The sequence below is a fragment of the Scophthalmus maximus genome, chromosome 14 (genome assembly GCF_022379125.1).
Source record: "Scophthalmus maximus strain ysfricsl-2021 chromosome 14, ASM2237912v1, whole genome shotgun sequence".
NCBI lineage: Eukaryota > Metazoa > Chordata > Actinopteri > Pleuronectiformes > Scophthalmidae > Scophthalmus > Scophthalmus maximus.
The window spans coordinates 3,300,784-3,326,832 of NC_061528.1; the positions used below are offsets into that span (position 1 = coordinate 3,300,784).

General features: G+C 44.0%; 1 protein-coding gene across 1 annotated transcript; it reads right to left on the bottom strand.

Moving 5' to 3' along the window:
* Positions 1-565: 565 nt before the first annotated feature.
* On the bottom strand, positions 566-23,127 carry wars2 (tryptophanyl tRNA synthetase 2, mitochondrial). The gene is made up of 6 exons (XM_035604535.2): positions 23,005-23,127; positions 9,826-10,086; positions 7,472-7,552; positions 5,701-5,783; positions 3,671-3,789; positions 566-1,462 (listed from the first exon to the last, which is right to left on the bottom strand). The coding sequence occupies exons 1-6, from the start codon at positions 23,110-23,112 to the stop codon at positions 1,014-1,016; spliced, it is 1,101 nt and encodes a 366-aa protein (XP_035460428.1). The 5' UTR covers positions 23,113-23,127; the 3' UTR covers positions 566-1,013.
* Between the last annotated feature and the right edge of the window lie 2,922 nt (positions 23,128-26,049).

The window sequence follows — 26,049 nt, forward strand, 5'->3', positions numbered from 1 at the left end:
CCGTCAGTGCTCAGGTTCCGTCAGTTCCTCGGGTTCCGTCAGTGCTCAGGTTCCGTCAGTTCCTCGGGTTCCATCAGTGCTCCGGTTTGCGTCATTACCTCTGACTTCACGTCGTTGACTCCTTCATGACGAGGCCAGAAGGAGCTGAGACCCTGACGAAAATCAGCAGATGCAATAAATACACAGCAAACGGGAGCAAATCACCTCATCATGTGACCAAGAGACCATTTTTTAAAGGTAATTAACCAGAGAAGCTCTTGTCGTTTCTCTCCAGGAGGTTCACAACATCCTGCAGATGCAGCAGCTTCTAACTTCCTCACCTTTGCTTTCTCCTGCATTCTTGGCTGTTTGGGGTTTTGAGTTTTCTTGAATTTGCACTTTTATTTGTACTTTCACAGATTCTCCGTTCTGAGTTGGGGAAGAAAAAAGCACTTTGGATGAAGCGTCTTCGTCGATTCACATTTCACGAATCTAACATAGATATTACAAAACCACACTGAGCTGCCGGCGTGAATGTGTTAAAGCATCAGATCTCAAAAACTGCCATCGAAAAACTCCACTTCCGTTCGATGAGTCAAGTATAATTTAATCATCTCTTAGAATGAGAGTACAGGTTTCATGATTTGTACACTTGTTAGCGGTGAGGTCGAGAGCATGTTGGACAGAAGAATAAAAAGATTGTTTGTGTGGTGTTAAGGGAAACACAAAGGCAGATACACAAGCTGCAGTATCTTCAAAATGATGAGTACATGGACAAAATAAATAATATAATTGTTTCCTTTTTCTCCTCGTGACCACAGCCTCCTCATTCACTTCAATGAGACGTTCGAGTCCAAACGTGACGTTCGAGTCTTTTCCACACGGCCGTCAACACGTTTCAGTCATAAACGCGTTACATCCTCGACTATTCTGGAAACGTAAACAGTCGTTGGAATATAAATTTTAATATCGGCAGCAGTTAAGTGCTGAGCAGGGCCTCGCAGTATAAAACGTGGCTCTATTTTTCCTGCCTCTCAGCAGAATCCCACCCGCTGTCGGACCTCTCCCAGGACCGGCGCGGCCAGTTCCCGGGCCCTGCGGTTCCCCCGGGCCAGCACCGCCTCCAGGTGGGCCGGGTCCGACCTCAGCCGCTCGATCTCCTCCCTGATGGGCGTCAGCCTCTGGACCACGGCGTCGGTGACGAGCTTCTTGTAGGCGCCCGTGTCCAGGCCCCGGGCCTGCGTCACCGCCTCCTCCGCGCTGATCGACGCCACGGCGGCGTGGATGGTCACCAGGTTGGACACGCCCGGACGCGTCTCCGGGTCGAAGGTGACCTCCGAGGTGAAGTCGGTGACGGCGCGGCGGAGCTTGAGGGCGACGTCGTCGGGGGAGTCCGTGATGGTTATCGTCGCCATCGCCTGCGGGTCGGACTTGGACATCTTAGCGGAGGGGTCGCGCAGGGATTTGACCTTTCGCGTGGAGCCTGTGGACGAGATGGGTTGAGAGCAGAATCATCAGTGTGACGAGAAAACTAGTTATTCGTTTCAAAGTTTCCTGAAATAACAGTTTCGATGACACTGGAAAACCTTTATCTGCAATATCTACAAAACTCTATGAAACTCAGATGTGAGCATCAGCAGTTCTAGAGAGAAGAGTTTAGATTTGGAAGAAAAAAAATATTATGATAACTTATTTTATGTCCATTGTTGCTCTAATTTTTTATTTATGTTAAATTGAAGCATTTTTTTGTTTGGGAATATTAGAGTCCACAAAGGATCCACAGCAGCTTAACAGCCGGAGACAACTTTGAATGAGCACAGCAGCATCTTTGATTGAGTCCGAGCTTCTTTCTTCTTGACAACTGGATATTCAGTGAACTCATTATAGAGATTAAAAATAAAATTTTAATATAAGTGGAGGATGGGGGGGAAAGGGAATTTTCAAAAGTGAAAAATCTCTTTTTGTTTGTGTGATTTTATGTGACTTATGTTCTTTTGATGTTGTGTGAGCCACAAACTGAAAGCAATTTTCTGTCACTATGTGATTTTATTTAAATTAAATTTGAATTGAATGTCCTCTTCCCTCAAAATCTGACTTTGGTGATAAAATGACTATAAAAATTGCTGTTGACTCATTTTCTATTGATAATTTAAAAAAATTATGATATTTCCTTGGAATTTCAGATGGTAAATGTCATTTTGTTTTTTGTTAATTGTAGTGTATTGTATATTTATTCTTATTATCATCATTTACATCATGTTACAGCATCCAGATGTGGATGACCTGCGAGTTTAAGACGTCACAACACGGATCTGGACAAAGAACAGAGATGAGTGAAGAATTACACTTTGATTACTGTAGCCTGGTGTGTGTGTGTGTGTGTGTGTGTGTGTGTGTGTTCGTGTGTGTGTGTGCGCGGGCGTGCGTGAAAACTGACAGGATGAACCGAGCTGGAATTTTCCTTCCCTTCCTTCTTCATCAACGCCGTCCTGCCTCTATCTTTCAGGCTTCCAGCTCTTTATTCTTTCTTACCGACAGTCCACATCCGTCCCCACGTGTCACACGCCGTTCACCGCAGCAGAGGCGTCTCTATTTCAGGCAAATTCAAAATAATAAATGAAAAAGGTTCTTCGGTGTGGTTTTCAAAGGGGGAAGGAGGGTGGCGACTGGCGGGCTGAGCTTTCGCCAAAGGATGAGAAATGAAGATGTGATCCACCAGTTTGAGCCAAATACTGCTCTGGTGTCCCGTCCCCCCCCCACACACACACACACATCCCCCTGAAGTCATCTCGAGGACAGCCCCCCCCCGATCTATTATGGCTCTGTTATTATTCCCTACGAGAGGAAGACGATATTTCTTTTAATCAAAGCTGTGCTGCACACATGACTGACTCCATCTTGTGCTTTTATGATACTAACAATCAAGGAGATTGAAGCTGGTGGGTGTCCTCTCAACATCTTGGCCATCTTTGTTTGTGTGTGTGTGTGTGTGTGTGTGTGTGTGTGTGTGTGTGTGTGTATGAGTGCGTTCGTGCCTGTCCAAGATAGAATAATAAAGTTTTATTGTATGTTCTGGCCTCCTAATAATTCCCTGACATTTCTTTTAACGTACCATGTGGTGCGCCGCTTTACTTTCAATATTTTCCTTTTAATTTGACTATTCATTTCCTCAGGTAATGTCTGAGACCTGGCTTCGACGGCAGCACACGAGAACAAGACGATCCAAAGTCGGTTAAAGAGAAAACAATAGATAATTAAAAAAAACACACATCTAAAGGCTCAGAAAATGTCATAACAAAGAACAAATCAATTGCGAATGTCATTTGCATACGTCCTATCATCAGGGTTAGTATCTCGTTCGGCGCCACGGGGTTCCTCCACTCTGTCAAAAAGGAAAACTCATAAAACTGCTGAATAAATCTTAAGCATAAAAATAAAAAATGAAGAGAGCTACTGGATGCTGGCACCAGTCATGGCTGGGCAACATCTGATTAAACTTTGTGTGTGTGTGTGTGTGTGTGTGTGTGTGTGTGTGTGTGTGTGCTGCCATGCCTGTTTATGGGTACTCGTCTTTCTATAGTTCATAATAATAATAATAATAATAATACTTGGTGTTAGGGTTAAGGTAAGGGTGTGTGTGTGTGTGTGTGTGTGTGTGTGTGTGTGTGTGTGTGTGTGTGTGTGTTCTTACTCAGCAGGGCGCGGGGTTCGGGGAACAGGTCTCCGTAGTTGTTGTTGAAGATGCGAGCGAGATCCTGAGCCAACTCCAGATGTTGGACCTGATCCTCTCCGACGGGGACGTGAGTGGACCTGCGACACAAACACGGAGAGAAAAACAACGTGAGCTTCCTGAACCCACGAGTTACAACGCACAGACAAGACGGGAGCAACACATCGGGGACGCTTCCGGGTGTCCCTGCAGGGGCCTTCTCTTCAGCAACCAATTAATCTCTTTAATAAGCTCCACAGAGCGTTCGAGAGGAGGTTTTCATCTGCCACCTCGTCCTCTTCTCACAGGAAATTAGACTGTTTGATGGTCTAAATAGAAACAGCAGAAGAGACGAATGATCCCACCGCAAACTCGGCTCGCATCAAAAGATACGGATGCACTTTTGTCCCCTTGCAGATCATAAACATATTACCACTGGATGCTGCATCAGACAATTTCCCATCGTTAACATCTGACCGTGATGTTATTTTTAAGGAACATGGCAAATCCCAAGTTATCTATTTTTCTTATCTTTGAAAACAGGCGGGGGGGGGGGGGGGGGGGGGGGGGGGGCTGAAGTGCCCCGGTCGACTAAATACGACTAAAAGAATTAATCGTTGTCTTCCAGGTGAATTATAAATTTCCCATTGCACTCTGAACACAAGGTGCATATATTGTTTGTTAGCAAGTTCTGTTGCGTTACTGTTGTGTTTTTTCCTTTCCTTATTTATTTTCACAACTTACTAAATACAGCCTGGAAGTTGAGGTGAAGGTGCCTGACGAACTCTGACCTGACATGAAGACAGGATTATATTTCTGCTCCCTCTCTCTTACAATGGAGTCGGGTGGAACTTTAAAATTGTAAACTCCAACTTGCAACATCTCTTTTCTCCAGAAACAATGTCTCCATTATTCGTGACGAACCAGGAAAAACACAGTTTTCAACAGTTTTCACCGGAACGCCTTTTTCAAGCCGGGCATGTGTTCTGGGTTATTAGGGAGTAACGGGGGACACTGTTTGCGGGAGATAATGCTGTGGAATTTTTAAACATGAGGGCTAGAAACAGAATTTCTTGTATTGTGACAGAGGTTAGTGAGAGAATACACATTTGTTATGTGGAATATGTGTGAATTCGCCCTTTCACATGGAGGAAAAAAATTGATTATACTTAAGTGTCTGTAGACTTCTTTGGCCAATCAGGACTTTCCCCAGGAAACATTTATTGACGAAATTGAATTTCGTCAATAAACGATTGAAACGTTCGTCACATATTTATATGACATTTGCTTTTGACCTTTTTCAAACTGAGGCCTCAACGAGGCTAAAATTTACAGTCGTGCAGTCGAACCACCTCGGCAACTCCATTTCGCGTTAAAGAGGTGACGACATCGCCGCAGCTTCTCTCCCGTGATCAAAAAACACAGGCGATCGCTTCGCCCCTTCGAAAATACGAAGATGGATCTTTGCGAGAAGCCTTTGAACGCAGGATGGTCGCACATGTCTCTGTGTTCTGACAACGAGCGGAGGCTGCAAATCATGCTTTCAACCTGGATGTCCTGACTGTGGTGGGGTGCTTTTTTTTCTCCTTCTTTTTCTCAGCTTCATCTGCACCAGAGGCAAAGTGAGGCAAAGTTAAACACAGCGTGACCTCGGGAAAATATTTATAAATGATGGAAAACTAGATTTTAATGAGTTTGGTTTGAAATAAAACAGTGAACTCTTCCTTTCACAGTCGTCAATGCTCGGATCTTCTGGATTATGGGATATGATAATAAAGCTATAAAATGTGGAACGTAGCTCAAGAAAACACACGTACACAAGCACACACACACACACACGCACACACAAGCGCGCACACACACACACACACACACACACACACACACACACACACACACACACACACACACACACACACACACACACACACACACACACACACACACACACACACACACACACACACACACACACACACACACACACACACACACACACACGGAGGTCTCACTTGTAAAGGAGAATGTCTGCAGCCTGGAGGACGGGATACGTGTAGAGACCCACGCTGCCTTCGCTCCTCTGTTTGCTCTTCATCTGGAGGAAACCGTGGAGGGAGTCAAGTTGAGACAGAGGAAACAAGGAGGGAAGAAACATAAAAACCAAACGCAAGGAAGAGGCCATTTTCACTTTCACGACTCATCGATTCCCAGACAAATGGGGTGCGGATGAGTTCACACGACGAGTTTCCACCGTGTTTGAGATCAACTCGCCTGTTGGTGGGTAAAACGAAAAAGGTGATTGTTTTTTTCTATGAAGCACCAGAGACGGAGAACAGGGAACTACTGTCCGTCTCTCGTCCTCTCATCATGTTATTACACGTGTCTGGAGAAACTTATGTCATTATAAGACTTTTGAAAAAATGTGGCCGGTGAAACAGAGAGACAAAGCGATAAAAACAGACAAGAGGAGCCTGAATAATTCAGGCGTGGGGAGGTCGTGAAAAGGAATTATCTTCATTTATTTACTCAAATATTACTGAAGTTAAGTGCAGACGTGACAATAATTAAATCAGCTTGATCCTGAACCAGTGAGGGAGAAAGGAAAGAGCCATGTTTGAGAAACATATGGTCTCGATAATAATCCCAAATTACGTAATCAACTGTAAAAGGAACCATCGTCATCGTCAGATTGCAATTAGTCTGATGAAACATTATTTCACAGAAACTTAAGATGGATTTTTTTTTACGGCTTAATTTTGTCTTGCTATGAAATAAATACTTTTCATCTTGACCGCAACAAGTAACAGGATATGACAGCTTGGATTTATTACAATTCACAAAAATTGATTCAAGATATTATTTGGCATGTGATCTCCATAATTTATTTACAAAAAAAGGTTCAGACTGTTTGTTTTTAAATCCATAGTAAGCGACCTATGACTTCATCTATAAGCAGCCAGCAGTAACTGTAACTACACAAAGTAGTTATCAAAGCAGAGACATAATCATCAAAGAATATTAAAATATATTTTTTTGTCTTTGTAGTAGAAATAATCACGTCTCATAACCTCAATCTTCCAACCAACAGATATGAAATCAAATGGTAAATTTATCATTGTAAACTCGGTTTTATTTTATTGTTTAAAGTTGAATAGCTAAGTGATGTTTTTGTTTTAACAGGAGTTATACTTAAATTAATAAATATATTAGTAAACACCTATCTGCTGCATTATAGTGTTTTATCTAATAAATGTCTTTAGTGTGCTGATGAATGCAAAATAAGGTGACTTAAAATAAACCATTTGTTTTTAACCCATTACTAATTCATTGGTACTTTATTAAATTATTTTAGTGTTTGGAAACTATTGCAGTTAAAATAAAAACACTACTCTAATTGTTGTCCGTAAAAAACATCTTAGAAAAAACATTATTGTATAAAATGTAATAAAAATTATAAAACAAATTGTTAAAAGACAACAAGATTTTTTGATCCCTAGCTATATGCAATTTTTTTACATAAATATTTACATTTAAAAAACAGTGTGAATGTGCATTGCTCAATCAGATGATTACAATTCACCATAAAATATATTATCAATCATAAATATTACTTAGTACTCAAACAAGATCTTTTATTTATTTTAATTTCACCGTTTATCGGGTGCAGTCACTTTAAAAAAGTGCTCCAACAGCCTTCCTGATCATTTGTCTGATACATTTTTGTGTGTATATATGTGAATGTGTACATTTGAGCGTCTGCTGCAGGAAATATCAAAGTGTGACCTTCCACTGTGGCAGGTGTCGGAGTCGGGGCATGCTGGTCAGACAGCCGAGGATCCAGGAGAGCTCAGCGTGCTCAGACACCTGCAGGGTGGAGAGAGGGGTGGGGTGGGGACACATACATTAAAAATGAATATAATAATAATAAAATGACCAGATAAAATCTGCTTCTGAACACACACACAGGTATACATGTATGTTCACGTTCTCTCTCTAAAATCTCTATAATTTATAGTTATACAGTTCAATTTCATGATTTGTTAATTCTGCATCTTTCATATTTTACTCTCCAATATATAACTATTCATATTTAGAATAAAACTCCCAGAGCTCATTGTAATGAACCCCCGAGCATCTGAAAATCCTGTCGACTCATCAATTAATAAATTAATAAACGTTAAGTGTGTTCTGCAAGGCTGAATTAGGATTAGGGAAATATAATATTTGTGTTCAAAAATCAATATAAAAGGTTATTAAACAATTACAAACAAATCATATTTAAATGTGCACAAGGAAACTGCAAAAAAAAAAAAAGAATGCTGGTAACCACCCGAGAGATAAAAAGAGGAAATAAACTAAGCAGAGAGATTAAACAAACAGATGAATGGATGGAGAGATCCGGTGTGGGGAAAGAAGAGGGTGACTCCCTAGCGCCTCCAAGTGGTGGAGAATAGAATTTTCCTACACCTTTCCACCCGTCCTCCACTCCTGACGCAGACAGGTCAGGTGCACCACCTGCTCAACGCAAACACCCGAGGGCAGGAAAGTCCCGATACACTGAAAATAAATCCATCCCTGTAGTTCAAACATAAACACAATGTTTCCTCATATTGTTACTTTTACTTAACCCACGGTTTCCAAGAGTAAACAGCTGCTTTTCCAGTCTCTCAGCGGGACGCAAGCGCAACGCTTCCCGTAACTTTTTTTTACGCACCATCTGCTTTTATGGGTTTTGTTGGCGATTTGTTTATTGAATTAGTAAATGAAAGAAAAAAAACACAGTTTCGCATGTGGTCAAATAAAAACGTTGCGGAGCAACGGAGAGGTGGATGTAAAAGTGTGGTGTGGTGCTGGTGTGCATCTGGCAGTGGTAAATTAACTCCCAACATATCTGCTTTCATGGAGAGGCTTCAGTGGATGTGAAAAAAACATGCTTGTGTGTGAGAGACAGAGTGTGTGTGTGTGTGTGTGTGTGAGGGGGTGCTAGGAAATATCCCTCTGCTTCAGCAAATTAAAGTTTATGGACACTGGCCTATATTGCCATCCTCTCGTTCTCTCGCCGCTTGAAAAGCATTCTGGGGAGCGTGACGTCGACGCCAGACAGCAGGCATTGGACATAAAGCAGGGTTTTCGTGTAGGGGGGGGGGGGGGGGGGGGGTCGGTGTTCATTACCAAACTGCAGACAGACAAGAGATGGGACAGATGTCGATGACAGCGCAGGAAGGGATGGCTGTGATTTGAAGTGAATAAAGAAAAAGACTTGTTATCTAGAGGCTTGAGGAAGAACAAGGATCCTATTCATGCTGCACGGCGAGAAGAGGTACGTTGATGTTACGGATCAAATGGGCATCACAGATTATGGAGGAAGGGATTTTTTTGTGATCTGCAGTTGGTCCTACGCCTTCAATCTCCTTCTTCTCCTCGATGCTTTTCACCAAAACCCAAAAGGAGCCGCAGATCTGCTGATTCATTCACTTTGTTTTTTTCGATAGCACCGAGTTCAGCCCGTCACAAGTTCTTTGCTCGAGAGTGTTTTCTTTGGGCAGCCTTCGTATTTGTACATGTGGAGCAGGCGTGTTCGACAGGAGGAGGGTCGCCGCGCTGCCAAGTTATGTGGCATGAAGCTAAACGGGAATAAAAATAGGTCTGGATGTGTGTGTGTGTGTGTGCAGGGGAAGAGGTGGCAGAGAAAAACACAGATGGGCTGAACTACCCTCACACTCTTTCTCTCACACTTCTAAACTTGTGAGTAAGAAAACAACACACACACACACACACACACACACACACACACACACACACACACACACACACACACACACACACACACACACACACACACACACACACACACACACACACACACACACACACACACACACACACACACACACACACACACACACACACACACACACACACACACACACGTGTGTCGAGGGAAAAACCAAACAGCTTTCAGATTTCTTACTGTCGTCAGGGTGAATCTGAAATCTGGGATCAGGCTGTGAGCATCAAACACTGAATCTGTCATTATCCTTCCCAGTCCATCTGTGTGTTGCTGAATATACTGATTTATTCACTCAGACTTCAGCATCACTCCCTCCACCCATCGACCCCCCCCCCCCGGCCCCCACCTTCGACTGCTGGAAGAGTATGGCCCTCTCCGGGTCGATGCCGCAGGCGAGCAGGCTGGCCGCCATGTCCAGTATGTTGCTCCTGAGCCGGGCCGGGTCCTGCGGCTGGGTGATGGAGTGCAGGTCCACGATGCTGTAGAGCACCGACGGATACCGGTGCTGCAGGGACACCCAGTTCTCCAGGGCCCCTAGGTAGTTGCCCAGGTGCGGCACCCCGGTCGGCTGGATCCCGGAAAACACGCGGCCCCCGCCCGGAGGCTCCTGGAGAAGAAGGAGAACGTGAGTTAAAAACGCTCTGACAATGGAGAGTTTATTTATCGAATGAAGTGTGGAATCTTGGTATGATCGTCATAAACCAACCACATAGCACAAGCTCAGACAACTAAAGATGTGAAAATGGACAGAAAAGAAACAAATAGACCAGTTTTTTGGCGAGAGAGAGGCTCAGGGTGAGAAAGTCCCGACTCGAGAGAAGCCTGCAGGGACTGAAGTGTCGGTGTTAAAGTATTGGCAGGTTGGGGGCCAGCTGCGGTCGCGCTTGTGTAACTCAGATGCTAACTCCATGGCTAGCACCTCTGTTCTCTCCCAAACATATCCAGCACCAAGAATGCATCACCTCGCTGGCCAACCATAACAGAACGGCCACCCCACCAACTCCAAGGCCTCCATGACACTACAAGAGGAAGAGTTGGGCCCACAGGAGCAGATCCAGTACAACATGCAGCCCACAATATCGCCGACATTAAAGACAAGAAAGGTATTTAACAGAGCTGGAGCCGGGACAGCGGCAGTGGCCTCAAAAAGAAGGACGGAGACATCCGTCTGCGTCGTTGGGTGAACGTGGTCTTTCTCTTTTTCTGCAGAACCTCAACACGCCTCATTTCTTCTGGCATTGGCATCCCGCTCGACTGAACCTTGGCACTGCTGGAGGAGGAGGAGTCCTACAACCGACTGCTTGTGGTGGCACCGAGCACCACACGATACAATTAGAGGGCGAACGGGGGGGGCGGCGGCACCTGCCATGAGACGTGAAACCGCGAGTGGCATGTGGCCTCCAAAGAAAATCTATAGTGGCCCGTTACACAGAAGATTAGGGGGTTTTAAGGGAGGAGGATAAAAAAACACAAAAGACGCAGGCTGGAATTTGTGTTTTCGTTGGGCAGTTAGTAAGACAAAGTGTTTTGGCGCCTGGCTGAGCTGAGCTCCACGTCGGAAAAACACCGGGAGTCGGTTCCCGGGCGTGGATGCAGCAGCCGGCGGCGTCTGGGCTTGGCAGGAAGCTGCAGCTCCGAGGCGAGAAGGTGACGAGGGGTCATATCTTTTTTTGGGACGGGGTGGTAGAGATGGTACGAGTCTACAACAATGCCAGAGATCCTTCGTATCTGCTCACGACACACTCTGATGGACGATGACCCGGGTTAGGTTGTGCGTGGATGCGACGGTGAAAATCCAGCGTCCAGATTACAGTAAATCCATGAATGGTTTAAAGTTACTTTATACGAGAAAGTGAAGATATTTACGCCCCAAAACAAATTGTAGTTCAACTAGGGCTGCGATTAATCTGTCGCAAAAAAAATCTGTATTTTCTCGATTAATCGATTCGTTGTTTGGTCCATGAAATGTCATAAAATTGTGAAAAATGACGATCCAGTTTCCCCAAAACCCCGACATGATGTTTTGTTTTTCTTCCACACACCAAAGATCTTCAGTTTACTGTCACAGAGGAGCAAAGAAACCAGAAAATATTCACATTTAAGAAGCTGATATCAGAGAATTTAGCCTCTATTTTTTCATAAAAACTACTTGAACCGATTAATCGATCATCAAAATAGTAGGCGACTGATTTAGTCATCAATGACTAATCGATTAACTGTTGCAGCCCTAGAAGAAATGACACAGTCCCAAACATCTCGGTTGACAATAACAGCTCCATGTAAAAAGGACGTATTCTGAAAGAGTCCAAAGAATGTGACGTTAAGTTGTTTTGAACTGTACATGTTCAAAGTTGCTTCCACCAACTGTCCAGATCTCAACGTCAAAGTGATCACACAACCCTTCTCAAAGAAAACAATCCCCCAATTACCAAGAGGTCAAGTTTGTTTTAGCCCGACGCGAGATGTGTGTCGCAAACAGCAACACCTGGACGTTTCAACATTTAAACTCCCCCCCCCCCTCCCAGAAAACCCATGAGATCTGCCCCGTGTTATCGCCTCAAAGATGACTGGCGACGGACCACGTGTTTCCCCCCGGCTGCACCCCTCCTCGAGGTTATCATAACTAATCATTAAAACCCGACGCTTCTCAAGGAGGATATCCTCTTCTCGCTCGCTGCTGGGAAACCGGTTATCTTGACAAGCTCGCTGAGCTACATCACATTCAATCTGACTGGGGGGGGGGGGGCTCAGCAGCACAGCATCTGAGATCAGATAACAGCTGCACGCTCGCCCAGAGCTCCTCCACCTCTCGGCCCCTGAGGGATCGAGTTTCGACTGCTCCGAGGCCGGAGCGGGTCCGCAGAGTCTCCCGTCCGCCGGCCTACAGGGAGCTCGGTCACCGACTCGGCGAAGAGGGAGGCAGGAAGGAACTGGGTGCTTATGTCATTACCGACGGGGGTAATTGCACTGGAGGGCCATTGATGCCGAGAGCCTCTCGAGAAGTGTCAGGATTGATTTGGGTGTGGACGGGGCCCCCCCCCCCCCCACTCGAGTCTGGCTCATGTGTGTTCTCACCTCGAGCTGACACGCCAAACGCATGTTCCCCCAGGGGAAGCCATTAGCCATGCAGACATGGTAATGGTGTCATTTGAGCCAATCGAGGGCTCAATGAGAGTCAACAGCACGGCCGACTAGCCACTGGGCAATCGCGGGGTCACCTCCGGCACGTTTCACCTCGAGTCAGAGGAAAGTGTCTTTAAAGATGTGCCTCAACAGGTTGCCGGGAGGAGAAAGCAGCTCAACGCGGGAGGATGTAAATCAACTGGCCGCGCGACGACAGTGGAGACAGTAAATGTTGTAAAGCAATTAATGGTCGTAATGCACACTGCGCTGCAAAGCCAACAGCAATAAAACATCATCTGGCTTACGTCGGTGCCGTGGACTATATTAAACCCGCGCGGGTGAATTCTTGTCAACATTCACATACCTGCAGAGAGTTTCTCCGCTCCGCATCGGCGAGGTGAAATGACACCGTGTGGTCGGCAGGACATATTCAGTAAAACAAACCAAATGCACTTCAAGGAGTTCAGATGACTAGGGAGGAAAAAAGTGGGTTTATTTGAATATGAAAAAAGAGACATTTGCTGATAAGCACTAAAATGAAAGTAAAGCTGAGTGTCACAGGAATACGTATTTGCCGGTCGTTTGTCAAAAAACAAAGCCTCCGATTGGTCAGAGATCCAAAATGGACGACTAGAAGTCGGCTAACAACAACAGTAGTCAGGAAAAAAACGGGATAAAAATTAATACAAAAGTCATTCAATGTTGGATTTGTCATCATGTATATGTTGCACAAAGTCTCCAAAGAAGACACTGTAGTTCCAGGCCCATCTACATCTGAAAGAGCCACGATCGCATGGAAGCCCTGCCCGGAACATATAATCATTATAACACTCATTATAAGACCTCAGGGGTTAAATGTTATCACAGTGTTTTTTGGACACGTTTGGGCCAATCACATTTATCCCGACTGGGGCGAATTTTAAGACATTAGCAGACGGAGGAGCGCTACAATATTATCTTTAAAGGAAGATCAAACAACTGTACACACAGCGTTGACTCGCCAGATCACATTATTTGTCGCTCTGATTGGTTGTAGGTGGATCCAACTGCGTCCATTGGCGTTTTGATCCGTGACCGCTAGGAGGTTCCACAACCAAACCCAAATGCGACTTGATCCGACAAAGCCAGGCAACAAATATTAACCTCCCGGTGGTTCTAGGGTTAAAGGTCATGCAGACAGTATTCATTAGGGGAAACCATGAATATCTGTAACAAAGGTATTTTCTCATCAAGACCGGACGAAACAATATTGCCATCCTCTAGAAAGACGGCGACGGGAGGCAACAGGAACGCCGAGATCAATACAAACAATAAGAACAAAATACTACCTCTCCCTGTCCAGTTAAATAAAGAAGTGAATCCCCCGTGAGCCGCATCATCATCATTATCCTTTTTTCTATCGTCTCTTCGCTTCCCTCTCTTTCCATCAGCCGCCGCGGGGAAACGCTGGTGGTTCTCTCGTCATGCGTTACTCTGACAGGAGCGGCGTTGTCGTACTATATCGTCGCCGAGGCGACGAAAGCTTTTCCTCGTTCACGTCTGCCATGTGCCGAATGCATTACGCGCCATGTGTGCGTGACATTAAGGCCCAACGGCTAGAATGCTACACTAAAAGGCCATGTTTTCACACTTTGCAGCGCACTTTTCCCGGAATAGTGTTCATTTGTCAGCGTGTGTGTAATGTGTGTGGTTCTATCCATGGGGATGGAGGAGGTTGTGTGCAAACACAGACACATGTCCGCAAGTGTCGCAGTCTTTTTGCCTACATCAACAGCAGTGGAGCTGTGAGGTGTTTGTCCGAATGAATTTGACAGCTCACATCGAGGATCGACGCTGGTGGAAAGAAAACGATCAGACGGCCCGATTAGAAAAACAGGGACAGGACCAGGTCCGACGGTACGCGCCGCATTATTAGATGGAAAACATCAAGTCAGTCTGGAGCCGATTCACCTCATTTGAGGACCAGAAGAAAAGGAAAAAAAGGGGATCAACGCAGTTTCCCATAATTCTAGAGACAATATAATTCCAGGAAACATTTCGTTTTGTTTTCTCTCTCCAGCATCTTTCCAGAGAACCTGGAACAAAATGGAGGGAAAAATGTTGAATTGTCATTGGAGTGAGGTACAATGAAATTACATCAGCACGGAGGATTGACAAACAGCATGCTGCTGCAGGGACCATTAGAAAAAAAACCTCAGCACTAAAATGGAAATATGCATGGAAATTGTTTTTGCCAGATTTATAAAAAGCTGTGCATTCGAATGGTTCCAGCTCCCACAGTAAACCTGGAAGGGTTTACACTACACATTGTATTGACCTTTTCTTTGCCGGGTCAAATACTTACACTGAATAGTTCAATAAATCAAAGTGGAGCTGCAACTAACAATTATTTTCATAATCGATTAATCTGTTGATTATTTTATCGATCAATCGATTAGTCGTTTGGTCCATAAAATGTCATAAAATGGTGAAAAATGTTGATCGTGTTTCCCAAAACTCCAAGACGATGTTTTGTTTTTGTCCACACACCAAAGATATTTAGTTTACTGTCACAGAGGAGCAAAGAAACCAGAACATATTCACATTCAAGAAGCTGAAATCAGTGAATTAGACTATTATTTCTTTCACAAAAACTACTTGACCCAATTAATCGATTATCAAAATAAATGGCGATTAATTTAGTAGTCGATTACTCATCCATTAATTGTGGAAGCTCTAAATTAAATATGGACCTGAAGATGGCTGGACAGATGCGGATGGTTTTCCTTCAAGCTGCAGATTTTAAATTACTGCAAATCACTATGAATTTCGTCACGAAGGGGTTTTTATACAAACAAACCTATTAAACAAAACTGAATCTCATAACATTATCATATAGAATCACTAATTATAGTTTCACTAATAAGAAATGGTTGAATTCAATGTGTAGCTCAAGCCTGCTTTTCATGGGGTGGTGTTGAGAAAAAAAGAGACCCTAAGATTCACCATTATTATATAATTACATGTATAATTTTTCAGTTGCAGCTTCCAGTGTGTCCAGCCTCAGGCCACAGCCTCACTCTGCTCAATGTTATTAATTACCGCCGTGGTTTTGCGTCGAGCTATATATATATATATATATACGACTTTGCAAAAACACTGGATTCCTCTTCTCAGATCTGGTTCTGGGCTTCTCCTTCTCGAGGCTCGTACATCAAGTCAAAAGGCCCCGGAGTCCCGGAGTGGCCCACTGACGTCTCTCTCACCGATGAGACAGTCGCCTCCATTTTACCGCGCCAATTTCAACAAGTCTCCAAAAAAATTAAAAACAACAACTGCCTCTTGGATTGATCGCCGCTCGCCCACGCTGCGAATTGTACCGTCAGCTCTTTGTGGGCCGGGTGAGAGCTCCGGATCTGACAGAGCCGTCGAGATGGGCCTATATACAGCTGTGAGGCTGACCCGACACACAGGATCCAGTGTTCTTCTTCTGTCCTGAGCGCCCCATGCACCCCATTAACACCAGCATCATGCTGACATGCACCGTGACACCACCACCACCACCCCCTCCTCAGTATCTGTCTCCAGCTCTGTCTTCATCCCACTTTGGGACCTGTTAACGCAGGCGACCAACAGAGCCGCACTTCCGTGAGGTATCAAATGGGAAATGGGGTTTACTGTATAACACCCCCCCTCCCTCCCCTTATTCTTAAAAGCATGTGTGTGTGTGTGTGTGTGTGTGTTTAACCGATGTGGGAACACACCACAGCTTGAAACAAAGTGCATGGCCACAGAGAAAACACAGACGGATGAATGCATATGAACACGCAACAAAATTAAGAAATAAAAAAAGAGCGAAAAGAATGTGATGGAGGAGGCAATGTGCTTAAAAAATAGAATAAAAAAAGGAATTAAAGTGTGACTAGAGTTCAGTCCAGACTTTGGGTAGTTTTTTTCCCCTCGCGAGGGGGGTGGAGGAGGTGGTGGAGGGCCCCCGAAAAAGGAGCGTTTGATTAAATCTGCGGTTGACGTGCGGGACAGGTGAGATTGATGAGGTTCCTCTGAGCTTCACACTGTGCGGAGAGCGGGGGCACAGGAACAGAACGCCGCAGTGTGGCGGGCCGGGGCTCGGGGCCCGGCTCGCGCCGTGGGGTCCCGGGGCTGATTAATGGGACTGGAGGCCCTTCAAAAACAGCACTCCCCGCAGACAGGGGCCCGACAGCGCTCCAAAAATAACCAGGCGGGGTGGGGGGGGGGGGAGGGCGGCCGGCCTCGGCCTCCAAGCCCCTAACAGGCTGCAGCTTCTGAGGGATCCAGACTTCAATACTGTCTGGGGGGGACAGCGCATATACTCGAGACAGGAAACTGTAATCTGGCTCATTAGAGACTATACATTCTCAGCAGCTTCTCTGGTTTATGGGAAGTGACAAACACTTGACAACTGATATTGTATCAATAACAGTGTTATATCACCTGTTGATGTTATTATGATACACGAGTGTGAGAATGTGTACTTCACACGATGTGGCAACAAGGCCCGTAATAAAACAGATTTGTGCTCAGAGGAATTTAAATATTAACACTCGCCGTGCCAAGACCAACGTGTAAAATCTCCATCTGCTGAGGACGATGGTGTGTCAGGATCAAAAGCTCCGGGACAGCATTTTGGGTTTTTTGGATTCACCGCTTGGTGATCGAGTTCGGACGGATAAGACTTAACAGGAAGCAAATGCAGGAGACCACGTCATCAATTCCATGTCTAACGGGAGCAGCGGTGTTCCCAAACTTCTCCAAACCCCTGAGAAGAGTGGACGCCAGGCGTGAACGGGGTCATCCCTTTGTCCCCTCATCCCTATGTTCCCTCATCCCTATGTCCCCTCAGTCCTATATTCCCTCAGTCCTATGTCCCCTCAGTCCTATATTCCCTCAGTCCTATATTCCCTCATCCCTATGTCCCCCCAGTCCTATATTCCCTCATCCCTATGTCCCCCCAGTCCTATATTCCCTCATCCCTATGTCCCCTCAGTCCTATATTCCCTCAGTCCTATATTCCCTCATCCCTATGTCCCCTCATCCCTATATTCCCTCATCCCTATGTCCCCTCAGTCCTATATTCCCTCAGTCCTATATTCCCTCAGTCCTATATTCCCTCATCCCTATGTCCCCCCAGTCCTATATTCCCTCATCCCTATGTCCCCTCAGTCCTATATTCCCTCATCCCTATGTCCCCTCAGTCCTATATTCCCTCAGTCCTATATTCCCTCATCCCTATGTCCCCTCATCCCTATATTCCCTCATCCCTATGTCCCCTCAGTCCTATATTCCCTCAGTCCTATATTCCCTCAGTCCTATGTCCCCTCAGTCCTATATTCCCTCAGTCCTATATTCCCTCATCCCTATGTCCCCTCAGTCCTATATTCCCTCATCCCTATGTCCCCCCAGTCCTATATTCCCTCATCCCTATGTCCCCTCAGTCCTATATTACCTCAGTCCTATATTCCCTCAGTCCTATGTCCCCTCAGTCCTATATTCCCTCAGTCCTATATTCCCTCATCCCTATGTCCCCTCAGTCCTATATTCCCTCAGTCCTATGTCCCCTCAGTCCTATGTCCCCTCAGTCCTATATTCCCCCATCCCTATGTCCCCTCAGTCCTATATTCCCTTAGCCCTATGTCCCCTCAGCCCAATATTCCCTCAGCCCTATGTCCCCGCAGCCCTATTTTATTTCCCCACGCATCAAAATGAGGCCGCAGGAACCGTTAACAAGTCCTTCATCACACACGCAAGTTACGAACCAGACGCAATTATAACTGCTGTATAATTTACAGATGATTCCCTTTGACAAAACCAGCATCGTGGACTAAAGGACAGTGAGTTCAGGTCCCGTTACAGCAACCAAAGCGGTTTTCCCTACATCATGTCCGTGCATCACATGGAGCGCAGCTGCGTGCAGCTGGACGAGCCAAGGCTGCAGTTTAATTTCTATCCACTGTTGGATAAACACATTCATGCCAGAGCTACTTGTTTCCATGCAGTTACAGTCCTTCCAAACATTTTCAAACATTTTCATTTGAACCACTTCCTTCTCCCTCCCGTGTTGACAATGGGCAATTTTGTTTCACTCGCAAGGCAACACGTGACTGACAGGTGAGCGGATAATACCAGAAAGAAAAAACACACACGAAAAACTCATAACACAGCAAAAAAAGTCCAATTAATCGACACACACTTCATAAATTTAACAATATGTATAATTATCGTAACGCCTCTCTGACGAGTCCGGTCATTTCCTCCTGCAGCTCAAAAGGCCTGAAACAAGATACTTGGTACTTTTTAATTAAAAATGTCAGACGCTCAAGTTTTAAGTCCATATAGGATCAGGTAATAAAAAAAAAAAACTAAAACATGTGGAAACTGTCCCGAGGCACCGCTGTGGGCACATGTCTGCAGACTGATTCCGTAATTCAACTTAGCCTTATATGTGTTTTTTTTAAAAAGTTGAATATGTTGACATATGGGATAGCTTTACGAAACGGGTATAGTGTGCGCAGACGTGAGTGAGCGAGGGCCGCTGGCAGCACGACCGACTCCGACAGACCTAATTACGCGCGGCGGACTGCTGAGAATTAGCGGGGCCCTTCTGACAGTTGAAAATAAATAGGGCAGTTAATGAACATCCTCGAAGGGGGACTTGGGAGGCCGTGTTTCCTCGCTCCCTCCGACCCGGGGACCCCGCTCCCATGTGGCGCGGCGGGCAGCTCTAATGGTTTTAGCTGACACCCGAGTATAGTGAACGGCGGAGCTGCGGAGGAACAGCGAGGCAAATTACAAGTCACTTCCTCTTTCCTGGAGCCCGGAGCTGACATGACTGATATCAGCCAATAACGGGACCACAGGCGAGGGGGGACGCCTGGACAGACGGGGGGGGCGAGCCCCCGTATTCACAGCTGACGGGACGCTGGAGGACAGATTTCAGTTCTAACCAAACACTACAAAAGCTACATTTCACTACTCCGGTTAAATTCACTCATGCAGTGATTCCACCATTTACAAATTAATACCTATTTCATCAAATATCTGGCCCAAATACCAAATACCTGCATGTTTCAAAGAAATAAGATGGTATTTTTGCCTCGACTTAAGCTTGATATCAGAGACAGGCAGGAAGCATTAAGGGTCCCACACTGGATTTTAGCCTTGCCCCGGACCGGGAATCGAACCCCGACCTTCTGTACCCAAAGTCAGTGGTGTAGCCCACTTTACATTAAAGACTTTTTGAAATTACTGTAATCTAGTTAGAATCACGTAATTTCATACAGAGAAACAAAACTAGAAATACTTCTACGACACACTTCATTACATTTGCAGTATTGTTAGACTATAAGTTCAACACTCAAGATCACATTAGGTCCCAATTTTAGATAACTGGTTTTATTATTATGTTAAGTTTTTCAGCGGTGCACGTTAGGTATTTGGGAAAAAACGTTTCTTTTGGCTCACGTAGCTTGAGATTGGTATTATTTCTGACACTTCATAAACCTTTAAGTGCTCTGGCAATTTCTTATTACACTTCTGTAAAAAGTGAGGAACTCGTTAAAAACAGATTTTCCTTTTTTACGTTTCCCATGCTGCAACTCGACAGCATGTTTAATTAAACCCTCCCTGCCTGATACACGTGGAAAACTATTTAGAAATAATGACAATAGGGCAGCCCCATTAACAAAACAAGTATCTGTACCGCGTCAGCTTTTAATCTACCGTGGAAACAGCTTGACTTGACGAGTCACATTATCCCACTGACATTTGCTTTCATGAGCAGATATCAACGGCAAATTTAAACAAGTGGCAAAGACGGAGCCGTCTCATAAACATGTCTCGCAAGAGTAAGAAGCGCGTGACAAAGGTCGCACTTCATCTTTCAATCCACTGAGGTTCAGCGACTCTTTCCAGAGAAGAAAAAAAGGAAGAAAAAAAGCATCTTGTTTGACGCACATCACACCTCGAGGCATTGTGAGCGAGCCGTGTGCGTGTGCGTGTGCGTGTGCGTGTGTGTGTTTGCGCTCACCCGTCCACATTTGGAGAAAATTAAAAACAAATGAAAAGCAACACTTCATTTCTGGTGTTATTGCTGGTAATGAAGCACTGCTGTGAATCTCTCTGACCCTCCTCCCTCCCCTTCCACCCCGTCGTCCCCTCCAGTTTGCACACCTCTCCGGCCTCTCCCGAGACCATTTCTTAACCAAACACAGACGGGACAGCGGCGAACGCAACGCACACTGTGTGTGTGTGTGTGTGTGTGTGTGTTACAGCTCGTACATCAACCCGACAACAGGTCTTTGGGGCAGATAATGTAATGCAAGAACAGCTTAATAATTAGCAATCGGGGTGTCACACTGAAACGCACCGGTTGTTCTTACGTGAGCCGGGGGACTCATCGTTTGCCTTAACACCCCATTTGCTTCTCCGAAGGCAGCCGCGCAATAATAGGGGGGGGGGGGCGAGACCCTCGGCTGAGTTATGGGCACATTTCGTAAAGTCACACTCAAAGAGTCCGCTACTGCAGAAAGCCTGTCACCTGCCAGACGGTGGGAAAGGAAACTGAACAAGATACGCTCAACACAAAATACTGTTTTAGTCCGAAAATGGAAGCACCTACAGTCCTGGATGAACAAGTAAAGACGAGGTTCGTCATTCAGAGACGAGAAGGAAATGCCCAAAAAACAATAATCTAAAAAAGGTATGATTAAAGATCCAAGGAATTACAACAACGTCATTTGATGATTTTGTAAAAACCTCAAACATAATCAATGACATTTAATTAATGAGACGGCATGTTGTACAACGCAGAACCGTGTTTTCACTTCAACTCGCCGCGTAAAGTTCCACCTCGGTTTATCATTTCTATTCCTTCTCCCCCAGGGATCGGGTGTAACCGTGTTTGCTTTATAAAAAAAGAAGAGAAAAGAAAACTTCTCTCTTTCACTCGACTGATAACAAAGCTGACTGTCACCGTTGAGGTCTCGAGTCTCTGGAAACACACAGTCTGCTGTCAAACCAAACGCAGCTGCTGCAGACACCAAAACTTCCTGCTGCAATTCCACAAGTATTCTCTTTACACGCGTTTACGCATTTGAAATAGTTTCAAAGAAACGGGAAGAGGTTGGTTTAGACACAAACTCATCCTCAAAACACTTATTCTTCCCAGAAGTGCTGCACTTTGGAGGATTGACCTCTTCTAAAGTCCAGCAAAAAAGTATTTTCTGGCCGCAGAACTCACCAGAAACACAGAAAACACCTCATTATCACTCAGTGATTAACTGTTTGCCAGGACCGACGTGTGCGTCAGTAAGAATAACAAAAAAACGTTTAATTTAGTTTATGGAATGTTAATCAAATTTACAAAAACTCTCTTTTTCCCCCCCAAGTAATAAATACATATCTAAGTGTTATTTTGTATTAACACAAGGAGCCACACAAGAACAGTGACTAAATAAAATACAGCATCAAACTAGCTAAGTTTAGCGATTCATATCAACAAATATGTGATTGAAGAATCATTCCACGTGCTAACTCCATGCCAGATTATGACCCTTTTACAGTTCGTCAAAACAACCAATCAATCATAATAGTGAAGAAAAAAATAGATCATATACGGCAGCAAATTGAATACGTGTTATCTTTGGACGGTTGGTTGGACAAAACCAGAACATCCAAGACATCACAGAGGGATTGGAGAAAAAGTAAAATGTAATTATACTTTTTTGAAATTAATGTATAATAAATTAAAGGGGGGGTTGCATTTCCAACATGAGGACATCAATTTGCCAGATCACACCCAGAGAAAGTTGAACTTCCAGAATAACATAAATTCAAGTGTCGAGTCCATTCATTTCCAGAACGGTCAGCTGTTTGTAACGGTCCAAGTTATTTAGCACGAACAAGGAGCCATTGACCGTATTTCATTTACAAGGCTGTTAGCAAACGTTTAGTTTGCTACTCACTCTGGGTGTATTAAAAAATGTAAACCTTTCAGCAGGTTTCAAATTTACTTTTTCAAATTCATTAAAATGTGACCGGACCTGCCAGGGGCCAAACATTTTGTCAGGGGGCCAAACATTTTGCATACATCTGTATATATAGAGAGATAATGAACAGCCTGTTACACAAAGGACTAATAAACTGGATACAACATCAACAGCACGAGTTTGAATCAAACCCAAAATCAAATCAAAGTATAATCACAAACATATGAAACAGATTGAACTCTGTAAACACGCTGCGTTCCATTGGAACTCGGAACCCGGAAGTCGGGGTGGTGATTTTTTTTTCCCCGACCCCCACACACACACACTCGGACTGTTTCACTCGAGCTACAAACACAAACGTGAGTCTCTACATTCTGATATAAGTTCTATGCACGTACCTGATGTTCCGGACTCAGGGCCGCGGCGCAGACGAACCTTCTCGGAGGATTAATCGTCCGAATGAACCTGAAGACCTGTCTCGAGTTGTTCCGCACGGGCAGCGCCATCTTGGATTGTGACGTCACAACTACGGCGGCTCTTGAAGGACAAAAAGCGGATGAGTGCGTTTCGGTTATTTCACATAGGAAATTCAAGGTAAACGTAAAGTGACCGGACGAATATAATTAAAACACATTATCAAATTAGTTAATAGGCTTTCCGAAAAATAGATACATACATTTAATAAATTCGATTATATAGTCAATTTAAAATATTCCTGTACATTATTTTTTTATGTTAGATAAAGATTATATGTGCGTCCACATTTTACAGCCTTATCTTGGACTGGTGCTCACTTCACTTCTTAATATAAACTGTACATAATAAATATTTATATTTATCAACTCTCTCAGGATACAAAGATTCTGTGTAGAGCGATTTTAATGAGTAAATCCGACCGAGACCCTAAAACTCAGACAGAATATGGTGCAATTGATTTATTTTTTAACCTACACGTCATTAACTCAGAACAATAATAGCAGAAATCGTAATAGCGGTCACCTGATCCATATATTTACGCTGGTTCCTTTCACAAATGTTTAATCCAGACCTATTTTCTATTTAACTCCAGCTGTTTTTATTTCAAACTGCCCCTTCTTTCTTTCTTTTTTTTCTCTCCAAACATCTGTTTTTGCTTTCCCCATTACACCTCTTTATCCCAGTGACCTTTTTTATTTATTTCATAACGATACTTTTCATCGCCGGGTGTTTGTGTATCAATCAGATCGAGCGGGACAAAGGCAGTTATGGGATTGGCTGTCTGTGGGTCTCCATACTGGGATGACCCAGGAAAACTGAGGAATAGTGTATAACATCAGCTTCTCAATAATAAGTTCAATTGGCAGACGCTTTCTGAATTCTCAGTTTCCTTGTTGTGTTGGGAAAAAAAGTCACCCAATATGTCTGAAGAGAGTATAAACATGCAGGAAGTTGCAGATTATAGTTTTAAGTACCAATGTGTTTTTGCAGTTACACTGTATAAATATCGTTTTGATCACTGATTGATATAACAGTAATAATAGGTCTTGAATTCCGAATGATTTGTTTTTTTATTTCACTTGCCTGTTGGGATTTTTCAAAGTCTTCTATTACCACAATCGTTATTTCTCAGCACCAATAAAGTTGAGACAGCGAGGATCTTGCAGATGTTTGCTGAAATTCATCCTGTAAGAGAACCACTGGTTTCTGAAAACGAACTGCAAACGGCGCAGGGTCCTGAACTGTACACCAGCTGCCTGCTGCACTGTTCTCTCTACGTATGTCTGAGCCTATATATGGAAGAGGAAGATATGCAATAACACACTCTCCCACCACCACCACCGCCACATGTACAGTATGGTGTCAGACGCTCACTGTCACAGGTCTCCATGTTAATTGGCCGGTGTTGTGTCTATAGCTTTCCCAGGGAGCAGCTGCAGGGCTCCTCCACTCCCTCCGTATACCTTCCCCTCATTACAACGTGGCGATGTACAGACTATAGGTGATTATTCCTCACACTGGCTAAGGTTACAATATGTTTGCAGGGCACGCTGGCTGTTCGCGGTCCTCGAAGACTTCTTGTTTTTCCACACATCTGCTCCTGATTCCTTTCTTCTCCCCCCCCTCCCATCCACCTTTTGCATCTGGTTGCATTTGCAGCACAAAATACAGACTATCATTCCATATTCATTATTATTTCCCGAGGCGCTGAGGCTCAGTTCTTTGGTGCGTCAGATTTTTAGAGACCCGAGCCCGTTGTGTTCTCTCCCACGCCTGGGTGACGGGAGATGTGGTCGGTGCAGCAAACGAGTTTTAGTGGTGTGTGTGTGTGTGTGTGTGTGTGTGTGTGTGTGTGTGTGTGTGCGCCTTCAGCTCCTGTTTCCTGGCCACCCAGTTAAAGGCTGGTCCTCCCGTGCTTCATCTCTTCTCTTCCTTCTCTCTGCCTTTTCCCAGTCCATCCCACCCCCCCCCCCCCCCCCCCCCCCAGGTCAAATGATAAATTATCAGAGTAATACAATATTTAGCACTGGAGCTCAATGAGGTCAGCATAAAAATCTGTAATATTGCCCATCACTAGTAATACAACTTGCAAGTTTACACAACAGCGGGGGCCCAGTGAAAAAAAGGAACTGTTAAAGACCAGGTTTGCTGTGTGGTGATTTGATTATACAAATATTCTTTTATGAATATGCAGTTTAAGTATAAAAAATTATCAGAAACAAATCACCTGCCTTGACAATGTGCAACTGATTGTGGCACAGCTAGAGTCATAGTTCTTTAAAATCCAATAGTGTTATTAATTCTAAATAAATTCTTGAAACATTTAGTTACATAAACCGTCTTATATGTCATTTTGCAATTCATATGACATCAAAAAATACTTCTCTTTTTTTTGAGCTATGTTGAAAAAAAAATTTTTTAACAGTATATTAAGCAAATTAAATGATTTTAAATGCATTGGAAATTAACTAAAATTTACTAAATCAATGGAATGATATATGAAGAAAACATTTAATTTTTAAAATTTTTAATTTTTAATAACATAAATAGTCAAATATTTTCAGAAAAATGTAAAAAAAAAAATAGTGTTATCATTTATCTTAAATATCATCAAAGTAAATTAAGATAATAAAATATTATTAAGGTACATTACCTTCAGTGAATTTTCAACTTTTGTTGTCACAGAATATTTTAATAATCATTTGACATTTGAAAAAGAAAGTGAAATTGAGTAAAGTTTGTGTGGTACATGGATCCACTGAGTCCTTTTGGATACATATTCTTGAGGGGCATCAATGTTCAAATCCTACTCATATATTAAAACTTTTAATCCGTGTTAAAATATCAGTCAACAAATAAGACTAATCACTGATTATGACTTTCACTCTTTCGTGTGCGGTGTGATGAGAGAGTTATCCACAGCGCTGGTACTGATCTTTGAGCTGTCTTAAGGGAGAAAATGTGGT